The sequence below is a fragment of the Gobius niger genome (assembly GCF_951799975.1).
Source record: "Gobius niger genome assembly, chromosome: 7".
In the NCBI taxonomy this organism is placed as follows: domain Eukaryota; kingdom Metazoa; phylum Chordata; class Actinopteri; order Gobiiformes; family Gobiidae; genus Gobius; species Gobius niger.
The window spans coordinates 15,668,213-15,680,608 of record NC_136858.1 but is presented as its reverse complement, the minus strand read 5'-3'; the positions used below and the strand labels follow the sequence as shown (position 1 = coordinate 15,680,608).

The following is a 12,396-nucleotide window of genomic DNA, read 5'->3' as shown; positions in this document are numbered from 1 at the left end:
CAAAATGGTGATGAAGTAGCTTCTCAGACAGTGGTTCAGTCAGTGTTATTTGTTTTCAAGTGGGCTTCTCGGCCTTAACTGAACCCTCGTAATAAGCCCTTCATCACTTCCCCAGCCCTCGTCCCACCCGCTATTTTCAGTCGTGACCTTTACAGCTAAACTTCAGGAAAAAAAAAAGAAGTCCCTCCCCACCCCCACGCTTAAGCACTTATGTACAGACTTGGAGACTCGCATGTTCATGGTGTGAATTATTAAAGCAAGTACATTTGGTGAAATTGCAGCTCGAGACGACAGTTGCAGTGTAGCTCTGCAAAAGATGACATATCAGCACTGACTTGACTGCTTGATGGCAACAGCATATTTCCAATTTAATGTGAATTTTTATCCAGCATGAGCCGCTAAGATTACATAAGACATGTGACGTCATTTCCAAAGATGAGTCAAAGCACTGGGGAACCCCACGCACAAAACCATCCGAGAGCTGCTGCTTAAGAAAAGACAACATTGCATACATTTATTAGGGATGGAACGCCAATTCCAGTACATGCAAATCACCATTGTCCTTTAAATGTAGTGTCAACATTATTGCAAACACTTGTCTCCCTGCTGTTTTGTGTATTATATTTTATTTTATTTAGTTTAAAAAAAAACATTAACAATTACATTATGGGTTGCGCCTGCATAATTTAAACAGTGGGGAATGGCAATGCTTAGACATCACAGTCAATCCCGCCCACCCCCAACCCACTGCCCGCATGCAGTTTGCACTGCACATAGGCCAAAAGTCACGTGAGACAGCCTGCAAAGAGCACAAGAAGCATTCACAGTAAAGGAGAAGGATGGAGGGAGGAGAGAAAAAGAGGAGGAGAGAGGGAGAGAAACAAAGTGACTGCAGCACTGGCCTTGGTTTAGACAGGAGAAGGAGCAGCATAGTCCTACTATATCATTCCAACTTCTCCCACACTTCAACTCCCGTCTCCTGATTGTGGTACTCTTTCCATTGTCTTTGACACAAAGTTTGTTTATATATGCATGTATATATATGTATATACATATGTGTATGTATATATATATAAACACATTGAAGCTACAGCACCTTTTCCACGGGGCAACAGTGTCAATACCTCGCACATGGTACATGGCTGTGCCAAAGAAAAAAGAAAATAAAAAATATATTGGTCGAGATATTTATCTTTTTTCCCTAAAGTTGGCATTTGACATGATGATATTCTATTGCCGTCTGGGGGAGGGAAGAGACAAGCTTCTTCTGTAGAGTTTATATTCAAGTTTTCTCCTTTTTTAGGTGGATCAATTCTTCTTCCTGTTAAAAGAGTTCACACTTTTGTTATCTGTGTGTGGTGCTCTTCATCAAAAGGTTCATTTTCCGGATCAGAGTCAGTGGTGTCAGAGTATCTGTAATGGTCTGGCTCATTGTCGCTAACGTCCGGGGTCACTGATGTGGAGGTGCTCGCCTCCGAATTCGAGGGCTCCTCCACCGTTTTCGTAAAGTACAACTTCACCTGCAGGTCAGAAGGAGATCACAGACACCAAAGTTAGGGTCAGCCATTACGTCAGAACAATACAGCATCTGTCAACCTTTTAAAATGTACATTTACATGTAAATTAACCCTTTTAACCCTTATATGATTTTGCTGGGCTTTGGTTAAAAATACTGCCCAAAATGCTTCAAGATTTGTCATTTAAAAGACATAAAATTGGGCAGCAGCAAGTACATCAATGGATTAATTGCATGTTCATTAGAAATCTACAATTTATCCAAAGCGCAAATCTGACTATGTTTTTAATGTAATGCTGTTAAAGCCATACACACCTTGAAGTTTGGAGAGAAGTAGCGGTTAGCTTTATCTTTGTTGGCCTTGTCCAGGTCGTTCTTGGTGAGCGTGAGGATGAGGTAGTCGCGCTCTCTGTCACGCTCCCTCTCCCACTCCCTCTCTCGGGTGTCCCACACGCGCTCCTTCTCGGGTTTCCTGGTGCCATCTCTGGCGCTGTCCCTGTCCCTGTCCCGCTCCCTTTCTCTGTCTCTGTCCCACACCCTCTCTGGTTCCCTAGTGCTGTCACGCCGCTGTTCGGCGTTGGTCAGAGGGCCCGGCGGCTGCTGCTGCGCAGGCGGCTGCTGCTGCTGCTGCAGCTGACAGTCCATGTCGTTCACCACCGACCCGTTCTCCTCGCGCTTCTTCTCCTCGTCCGGCCCCGGGATGAAGAACGTGTTCACCCAAAAGTGGAACATTTTGTCCTGTGAAACAAGTAGAATACAAGTCAAATGATTAGATATTACATTATAACACAATTGATCTATAAACCGCATTGCATCATTTGTTCACTTCACACACTGGTGGTAAAGCCTTTTAAAGATTCTCAGGCCGTGAACAGTACTGTAGGAAACACTTTTGATGAGATTTTTATATTTGCGGAGAGAAGGAGAAGAGAAGTTTTTTCACAGAAGAGGGAAGAAGGCTGTCCTTGATATTTTTGCTCAAAATATTACTGTAAAATATGATCAAATAAAAAGGGGAGGATTGAGGCCCTCTGTATTTAAGACTCTTAATCATGTGACTCTTTTAGACTCAAATAATCGAGTCTAAGGGAGACACATGATTAACAGTCTTAATCATCATGCACCTGTGTGAATATGTGCCCTGATGAAGACTCGGACACAAAACGCGTTGGCGTCCAAATAAATATTTGAAGAATACGGAGTGCCTCGATCCTTTTAATTTTAATATAGTACGTTCTGGCCCTCAGATCTTGATGAGCACCTGTTTATCCTGCCTAACAGCTACCTTCTAAATTACAGTAAAGATATTTAGCCAGAAGTGACTAGTTACTTCAAAAAGGTGGCTTGATGCGAGTCATTTCTCAGTAAACTTGTACACATTTGTGATGACCGTCCCAAAGAAGGCAGCGTGACCCACCTTCTTCATCATCTTGTTCTGCTTATGGAAGAACTCCACCTTGATGTCTCCGCAGACGGGCAGCGGCTGAGGGAACTCGAAGAACATGTGCTTGTCCTCGCGCCGTGTGTGAGCAGGGTTCGACGTGTGGATCTTCACCTTCAGCTGGTACACCACGAACTGGGGGTCTGTGTAAAGCGCGAGGGGTGAGGGCGGGACGGAGGAGGAGGGAAAGGAGATGAAGGGCCGAGGAGCGAGGAGAGGACGGCTTTGTTATTACAGCAACTTCGAATGGAGCAGTCAACAGTACAAATGGTTTGGAAAAGATTCAGACATCTTATTTCAATGTTCTATTATGTAGCAGTCTGATACTAAAACCATAAAAGAAAAATCTAAATCTTAATTTAAGTATTCAGACTAGGGGGCAAAAACCTGTTTAAACTTTTGGGGAATCACAATTTTTAGACATTTTCTAGCAGAATAAGCACATTTAGCCCACTCAAATACAAGTCCAGTCATAATTGGGGAGTCATTCGCTGATATTTGTGTATCAGACTCACACATAATATATAAATAAGAGCGTGAATACTTTCTAAACCCCGCTGTTTCAAAATTATCAGCAGAAAGGAAAGAAAGTTAGTGAGACCACAAAATGACCCAGAACCAGAGACACAGGACCCTATTCTGATTTGGTTCGAAGAAACCGTAAAACTTTAAACTTGGGGAACAGGGGGGGGGGGGGGGCGTGTTGGGATTCGGTCTTCCTGTTATAGCTCCTGCCTGCTGGATCTCTGGGGCCACAAAATAATAACCAAAAAAACAAAACAAACAAACAAAAAGTGAAATATCAAAAATGGAGGAAAGTCTCATTTACCCCAATGCCAATTCCCTTTCTTGAAGCCCTGTGGGGTCGGCTCGCTCCTGTTTTTAACGGTACTGTCCCCTTAGAGAGAGAGAGAGGAGGTTATCACAAGGGCTGAGAAAGAGAGTGTGAGAGAGAGTGCGGGCGGGCAAAGGACACACGCGTGGACACATTCGAACAGCGCACATTACACACATTACAGCTCAAAACGGCGGCCGCAGTCAGGAAGGGGAAGGAGGGAAAAGACAGGGGGGTGGGGGGTGGACTTGACGATGCAGACCTTTTGACTTTCACACAAATTGAAATGCGTCGCCAAAAAAGGCTGCGTCCCAAGTCGGGTATTTCTATGACAATGTGGGAAATGGACAAACTGGACCATTTGTTTCCGTATCGTCCGTTTGCCCAAAGTAGCTCTCGCCTACACTTCTATAGGCCAAGTCATGTGAAAGCAACCCATTGGTTTACCTAGTCACTATCATAAGATACTCCCTGGTGGTACGGTAAAGGTGTCATGTTTTGTGTGTGGGGAGGACAAAAAAAAAAAGAAAGATTCAAACTCAGAATAGGGCCTCATTTTCTTTTCTTTTTTTTTCAACAGAGAAAAAAAAAAGAAAAAAGGGAAGGATCAATAGAGCGCGTGCTGTTGAGTACAGTGGGGTGTTAAAGACTGAAGAAGGCACAGAAAGAGGAGCAGGCACTTTTTTTTTTTGACAGTTACAACAGTTCAGAGACAGGAAGAGCACGGCCAGAGCTAGAGAAAGCTGCTGTGCTGCACTAACAGACAGACATCTACCTGCTAAACACAATTCAGGCTGTAGTTTAAAAGGAGAAAACCCAAATGAAAGCTATTCCGGGTAGGGCAGCTCCTGCGCACTGATTTACAGAGCAAGCAGAGGAAGAGCTCAAAATTCACAAATGTTACTAGACTTTCTTTGCAATTTACAGCAAACAACAAACAAGTACTCAGTCACCTTCCTCCGCTTGCTCCATGAAAAGCAGTCTATTCAAAAGCACAAAATTCTATATTTTGAACAACCAAAAGTCCTTAAAATGGCGTTCACAGCAGGAAGGGTCACGTGATTGAAACCCATGAGTAAAAAACATCTCTGCCAAGCATTCTTTTTCCCTTGGGGCAATGCAGCTCAACAGTCCTGCTACCTAGAAAAGCCGCTCTAGTCTCACTAAATAAAATAAAACATTTGAAGCATAACATTTTAATTTGAGTATTCTAAACTCTAATAACTGCTGTCAACTTGCGCCTGATATTCCATTTTTTTTTTTGGGAGCCGGGGCGGGTTTTTGAGCTGCTCGTACTTCCAAATGAGCTCCATTTCGAGTCGCCATTCTTTGACTTGACGAGAAGGCGATCAGTAAAAAACCTGTGCTAGCTGTACGAGCGCCCATCTTGTCCTCCTGAAGTGCGGGTGCGTTGCAGGCTCTGCGCGTATGGCTGTGGGTGTAAACATGAGAGTTTGACTCACTGCAGGTGCCCCCGCTGAACATGGGGAGAGTCTCGAACACCATTTTGTGGAAGAGCAGCGCCACCGGCTTGTAGTCCAGCTGGTTCTTCAGTAGGTAGTTGTAGTAGTGAACGTAGCGGCGCTGGCTGGGGATTGTGACGCCCTGCAACGACAGTGTTTCAGTGTACGGCAGTAGAAGAGACGTTCTCCAGCACAATACGGATCATTGTAGTGATACTTGAAAACCACTGGCGCTTCCCCCTTACCTTCTTGTCCCTTGTCCTGACTTCCCCGTAGAAGTCGAGCGCCTCCTGGGCCTCGACGAACTTGCCGCGGTGCAGCAGGTAGGCGCAGATCATGACTCCGGTGCGGCCCTTGCCTGCCTTACAGTGGATGGCCGCCACGTGATTGTCGTCCTCGCTCAGCCACTGGTCCAGGTCTTCGCAGAACGGCTTGATGAGCTCCAGCTGAGGCGGGTTGTGGTCTTCGAACGGATATTGTGCAACTGCGGAGACAAGGAGTGCGTGAGGGGACGGGGCGCCGGAGCAAAGGCGGGCAATAGATCGTCTTCAAGATACAGAAAATGCTTGATATCAACTACAAAATTGAAAAAAGATTTACAGTATAGATAGAGACGGCATCTCTAGAATCGCCCATATATGGTCATGTTTGAAAACAGTCAAGGGGAAAACAATTGAGAAAACTATAAAACTTTCTCTAATTATTAAAAAAACTACTTTAACAAATGCTGAATTATGAATATAGTTTTCTACTAAATAAAGATACAAAGACATGGGTCGTTCAACAGTCCACAAATACACAACAGACAATGCTAACATTATGCTTTTTGTTAGCATCGTGTTAATGTTAACGGCTAGCTAGCATTAGCTACGACTGCCGTTTTTTCACTTCTTCTGAACAATCTGCGGTGATAAAATATCCATATGGACCCGATTTACATTAGACTTTCTTTGTGTGATAAGCTCATATTCCACCAGAAAATGACTAAAAATATTGGGAAATTGTGTTTCAACAGATTCTATTTTCCCCCTTGACGAAGCCACGCCCCCTTTATGACGCAATGCCATCTGTATCTATGGGCAACATCACTGAAAATGGCACGCAGATTGAATTTCTTTGTAGGCAGTATTTGTGCCGTATTTGGTTTAATCTGACCCGCTATACTACAGTTCATCGTAAAGTCGATTCTCTTTGAGCGAAACCTTAACCCCAAGCGAGACCTTTACAAGCACGTGCTTTGAAGGTTTGCAAAAATACGGGTTGGTTCTCATGATCAAAAGTGGCTTCATCAATACGGAGGTAGCCAGGTTTGTCAACATTGATCACCCCAAACAGTTCTGAGCCAAGGCTTCAAGTGGTTTGTCAGATAACTCAACATTCTACAGGTCGGTCTCGCAGAGATGTTTAATATTATGCTAGTTTTTTTTTGCTGTAGGTGGATGGGTTCAATTCATTGTAGAGATATTACTACTCATTCAAGGACGCCTGCATTTGTATCTTCAGCAATAGGGTAATTAATGAGCTTTTTTCCCCCTTTCTTTTTATTGTGCAACCCTTCTCAACAGCAATCACCGTATCAATGCATGACCTCCCGTCTCAGTCTCGCACGGTTCACCCTTCACAATGGTAGAAACATGGCAGAAACAACAGTGTATTGACGCTCCGGCAGCTCAAAGAGTGTCGGCGTGAAACATGTTCCCAAAATCCTACCTCTGCAGTTAAATTTGGCAGCATCGTAGTGTCTTTCTGCGCAGCTAAAAATGGGAAGAACAGGGCGAGAGTTAGCGATCGCTGAGAGGAAGTGGGTAAATAAACACAACCGTTTAGGTACAGCCACTTACAGATTGTAAATTTTATAATGGTTCTTGTGTTTCGAGTCGAGAAACCTGGGAATGAAAACAAAAAGAGAATTTAGTCAAAGAATTTCTCAGCGATACATAATATCTCCAGTATGAGCGGCTTACCGAACAACATCATCTATATTATTTCTGTACACGCCTTCCAGTCTCTCGGCTGGAAATCCCATGGCAATGATGTTTGGGTAGATATCTGTTCAGGCAGGGGTCAAGGAAATGGGACATTGTGCATAATGGTCACAGTTAGAATTACTGCAGCAACATGTTGGCTTTTTCTCCTTTGCGTAAAGCAAACACAGAACAGAACAGGCAACTTTGAGCTTACAGTTTATCCTCCCTGGTTGCACACTTCAAACCATTTAGGGGTTAAAGACATGTATACATTTCGCATTAAAATCTAGTTAGGACAATAATCCTCGAAATTAGGGATGCACCGATTCGATACTGGGATCAGATTTTGGAGCCAATACTGTAAAATACGATATCAGGCATCGAATACAATTATCCGATACTGAACCAATACCAGTTTTGGTTCTCACCACCTTAAAAACACAACTTTCAAACCTGTGCAAATGTATTTTTGATCGCTGCGCAAAATGCCGCAGCTAGCAACAGCATGCTAAAGCTAGCAGGAGCATGCTAATGTAATGGTTACCAATCACAGCTGGGTCAGAAACTTTGATAGAAATATAATTCACTTTTTCACTCAAACCACTTTTAAGAGTCTCTTGGTATTGGTTAATATCAGATATCGGCAGATACTCAAACCCCCAATATCGCTGTCGGAAGCATCTCTACTTGAAATGGCCTCAACTACAGGAAAGAGCGTCTGAAACCAATTAGTATTATATAAAACGTAAGTCACAAAAGAGTTTATTCTGTTTGATTAACTTTCACAGAGCAAATGACGGATTCAGTGGAGAAAGACCAGCTTTGGTGGATTTGAGTGAAGGCTTGAGTGTGTCCATGTGCCGATATGAGCGGAGATGGGTGTGTGTTGTTCCCATGTTGTGACAGATGGCCTTGACTGTGAGGGGCAGGCGGGGAGGACACACCACTACAGTACTCGGGCTCTGCTCACATGTGGGCGCTCCCCTGACCTGCGTGTATTTTTAGAGCGGATAGTTATATTGGGAGGATGGCAAATGTTGGACTTATCTCGTTTTGAGCGCGGCCTGGTCGGTCCGGTATATGTACGCGGGGAACAAAAGCGCGGGACGGGAGCAACAACGCGCATAAATAACCGATCGCGGGTGAATTTGTGGCGAAGTGGGTAAAGAGTCTTGCCTAAGGAGCGGGGATTGAACTCTGCCACCGTTTACATGAGTGGACCAATACTGTGCCACTGAGCCATCGCAGCACGAACTGTACCAAGCTGCGATTCTGTGAAGCTGATGTTTTATTTTCTTGACTTCTAAAGACGTGTCAAGAGCGAACTGACGGACCAACGCAATGAATCGCAGCAGAGTCAAAATCACAAAATGAAACGCTGAAATTAGCAAAATCCTTTTCAAATTACTAAATATTCCCATATGCATGAGGTCTTTTTACAGCTGCCAGTTTAGACCTCTGCCAACATGTGCTGAAATGCTTAATAGTTCATTTTCATTTTTAACAGTTTATACTATATCTAAAACATATTGATAGCACACCGAAAATCAATTTTAAAAACAAAAATCACACATTTTTTACAAAAATGCAAGACATTCCCAAAGCATGCAGCCCGAGTGAGGTGGCACCATCAGAGTGTCATAAGAGCTTACAGGGCAACCTAGAAGAAGAAAAAAGGTTCAAAAATACCAAATCTGTTAGCTGTGCCTCCTCGCTCTATCTTGCTTACCTGCCTGACACATCCGTATTTAGCACTGCATTGAAACTGTCATGACAGGTTATATGCCGCTATACGTACAGCCTGTAAGTCTCACATCAGTGTCAAGTTTCAGGGAAAAAGAATAATTGAGTTGGCACAGGTTATGAGCCGCTCAGCTGCAGAACGCCTACCTGAACTCCAGTCTGCCTGCCGCCACGAGCTGCAGGATTTCACACTTAAAACCACTGACTAAAGGGCGACCTTTTCGGTTACGCTTCCTGTGCCACCGCATCAGAAATAGAAGACATAAATATTTAATTAGCTGTGATTTTCATTTGGAGAATTAGGATGCACGCCCCTCGAAGAGCTGTGGCTGTTTTAAAAGAAGCGAGTTACAAGTTACAACAGGGGGGTAGACACTAAAACATGTTAAAGAGTAGGAGTGCGCAATTGATTGGGATCACATTAACATCACAGCATTCATGCCTTTTTCTCAGCAAATCGCAAAGATGAAATACTACACAGTACAGTATTGTTTGCAAAATCACCAGTCTCCATGTACTGCTTTGTTGTGAACAGCTTCCTCTTCAAAAGTGAGCCAAACCTCTACCAACGCCAGTGTTCAACATCACATAGTCTTAAGGGGCCTCCAGTTTTCTCCCCCTCATGTTTCTCAATGAATGTGATTCTTGTAATAGTTAAGCCGCTCATGTTTCTCATCTCAAATGGTAATGTTCCTGGACATGTTTAAAATGTCCAAATGTGAATCTTGATGTTGTTCACAGTAGTAGTATGAACAACATACTACAGATTTTCCCAAGGCTCCTATCTGCATACTGCTGTGCTATAGATCCTTAAGATTTCTGTCTCAAGGACTGGATTCCCACCAAATCCAGGTTTTTAACAGGGCCCTAGGACCTACTAGCAGAGTGATTCTAGTCGGTCTAGGAGTATTTTTAAAAAGCTCCAGTGCTCCCAGGAGAGCCTTGGTCCAGAGCGGTAAGGGGCTTGGTTTCTGCAGCTGGGAGGAAACGCACATGCGGGACCCCCGCCGGAAGCTCCAAGGAGGAGGAGAATAGGAAAAAAATGCTGTTTCAGGCACGCCTTTTCTTTTAAAGCCAATCCTGCCTCGACTCCATGTGTAAAGCCAAATCCACAACTGAGAGCAGGAGAGAGAGAGAAAGAGAGAGTACCGAAGGAGGGGGTTGGGAGAACAGGAAAGAAGGAGAGGGAAGGGGGCAAGTCAAGGGAGGGAATGAGAATTAGAGTATGAGAGTGAAGAAAACGAGCGCTACAGAGCTGCTGGCTGAGAGGGCAGCCAGATACACGGAGCACTTAGACAGCAGTGCTGATACAAGATCACTGGCAACGCTATTTTAAGGGCAATTCCCAGAACTGTGATACTGCATTACATAACTGCACCTCCATATTGTTTTTAGACACTATGCCAAAAATGATAAAAGGATGACACAAAATGCCCACAATTGAACAGATGCAGCTCTGGTTACGGAATAGACAGATGACACTTTTTGAGGAGTCGTACCGTGCGCCTTCATAGTCAAAGCTTTAGCGGTGGACCACAAACCTGCTGCTGACAGCATGACACTTTACCACACAAGCTCAACCCCAAGCCAACATAACAGATGATATTCCACAGATACACATTGCAGTATATACATGTATGCATTAATCCAAATTCACATTAAGTAACTCGCTACGGTCTCAACAGACTGCCCTACATTTGCTTTGCATTTAGTTCAACGCGATCAGGCAAACAGCTGTAAATCTGGTTTTATCTCCGGCAAAATATGCATAAGTCGCTACTTTACTGCTAGTGATAATGCACCAGGGATCCAGGTCAGCTTTTATCAGCGTCAATAGAGGCTAGATGAGACTTCCACAACGCGAACTGCCAATGAACAAAGGCTGGATCTCGTTTAAAACGTTTACGTGTAAATCACGTAAAACTAACGCTCAGTCTTTTAGGTTGGACAGTAATACATGGCTTACACTGAAATATTTCAAGATAAAGGATTGTCCTGATAAGCGTAGGACGTCGTTCTCGACCAATGACATACATTTAAGTATCAAAGTCAAAACGAATACCATTACGTTTAGCAATTAAAATGTATATTATCTGAAGAAGAAAAACAAAGAAACAAACTGGGACATTATTATAACGCAGCTTTCATTTAGTAGAACTCCCCAGGCGATCAAGTACTGGCATTTGAAAAAGGTGCTTGCACATACCCCACATTCAGAAATCCCAAAGAAGGTCGGAAAATGTTAAGAGCTAAAATATGACTGTGACATTTGTATGTGCTGGTTTGACAGATCCACCATCTTTCAAACATGCTGCTGACAGCAGAGCTGTACCGTCTGACCAACTAGCCATTGAGCTAAGTAGCACCAGCGCTAAATGCACAACATTTTAGCGTTTAAATTATAACCCACAATAAAAATACTGCGTTTACCACATATCTGGAAAGACAAAAAGCTCATAAAAAGGATACATGTTAAGTCCAGGTCGAAGCCGTCCTCCTGATATCTCCTTTTGTTCCGGCTGACCATTTCTTTTATAATCGCAGCCATTGTTGCAATGGTTTGTGGATTTAATTGTAAAATCAGTTTTTCTAAGGTTTACAGTTTAAATGAATGTGTCGCAGTGTGTAAATCGCTCACTGCAGTTACAATTTTGCAGGTCCTCGAAGTGAGCTAGCCAGCAACGCTAGCAGTGGCAGTCGATAGGATTAGAAAGGTTTCCTGTGGATCATAAAGACGGGCCCTGCTCCGCTCCCCCGTGCAGGCCCGACTTTTCCAATCCTTGGAATCGTCTTGCAGCTCTGTACAAAACACATGCAGTAGTCCTCGAGAAAATCCCTCTACATGCCAGACAGGGTCCAGATCGAAGCCTCAACGGCGAGAGGATGGGGAACTCGCCGGTTCCCAAAACCCGTATCCAGTCACTCAGACGGAGCTAGCGGGCTAGCTAACCAGCTAGCCAGCAGCTAGCTAGCAACAATAGCTAATGCTACCCCCTTTTTCGATCCAAAAGCCTCCTAACGATTCAACATTGTCATCGACTGATTGCCAGGAACACATCCGAAGGTAAGTGACAGGCTCCACCTTAAATGTATATAAACTATACAAATACAACTACAGTGCGAGGATCGATTTGACAGGTCCGTCCCGGGGAATCATCTTTTTTTTTCTCGCTGCTCTCGCTGCAGCTGAGCTCAGGCTTCCATCATGGCCTCCACCGAAGGAAAAAAAGAAGGTAGCGCAGGCAGGGATTTTAGAACAAATATCCCGCCGCTGACACAAAATAGTTCCGCCAATTCACTAATTATTCTTCACAGCTTTGAAATAACCCACACTTAGTGAAATAACACAGCGAGTCGTAAAATGATACTGCTTTGCTGTTTTTGATTTTAAAATGTCAAGGACTTCCAAAATAGATTAATTGCGTGACTTT

The 12,396-nt window shown here is 43.8% G+C and overlaps 1 protein-coding gene across 2 annotated transcripts; it reads right to left on the bottom strand.

Annotated features, from left to right (window-relative positions):
* Positions 1-365: 365 nt before the first annotated feature.
* Positions 366-12,178, bottom strand: ptena (phosphatase and tensin homolog A). 2 transcript variants are annotated; one of them, XM_079560649.1, is made up of 10 exons: positions 11,435-12,178; positions 7,220-7,304; positions 7,097-7,141; positions 6,966-7,009; positions 5,501-5,739; positions 5,256-5,397; positions 3,787-3,855; positions 2,934-3,100; positions 1,832-2,254; positions 369-1,520 (listed from the first exon to the last, which is right to left on the bottom strand). In XM_079560649.1, exons 1-10 carry the CDS (start codon positions 11,511-11,513, stop codon positions 1,335-1,337), a joined length of 1,479 nt encoding a protein of 492 aa, XP_079416775.1. In that variant the 5' UTR covers positions 11,514-12,178; the 3' UTR covers positions 369-1,334. The 2 variants fall into 2 exon arrangements, with proteins under 2 accessions (XP_079416776.1, XP_079416775.1); XM_079560650.1 differs by lacking the exon at positions 3,787-3,855 and having other exon boundaries at positions 366-1,520.
* Between the last annotated feature and the right edge of the window lie 218 nt (positions 12,179-12,396).

Excerpts from the sequence above, each read along its gene's own strand:
- ptena (XM_079560649.1), bottom strand. The coding sequence starts at position 11,513 with ATGGCTGCGATTATAAAAGAAATGGTCAGCCGGAACAAAAGGAGATAT. Across the intron at positions 7,305-11,434 it reads CTTCGACCTGGACTTAACAT|ATATCTACCCAAACATCATT; the intron begins GTATCCTTTTTA and ends CTGCCTGAACAG. Across the intron at positions 5,740-6,965 it reads TGCCAAATTTAACTGCAGAG|TTGCACAATATCCGTTCGAA; the intron begins GTAGGATTTTGG and ends TTGTCTCCGCAG.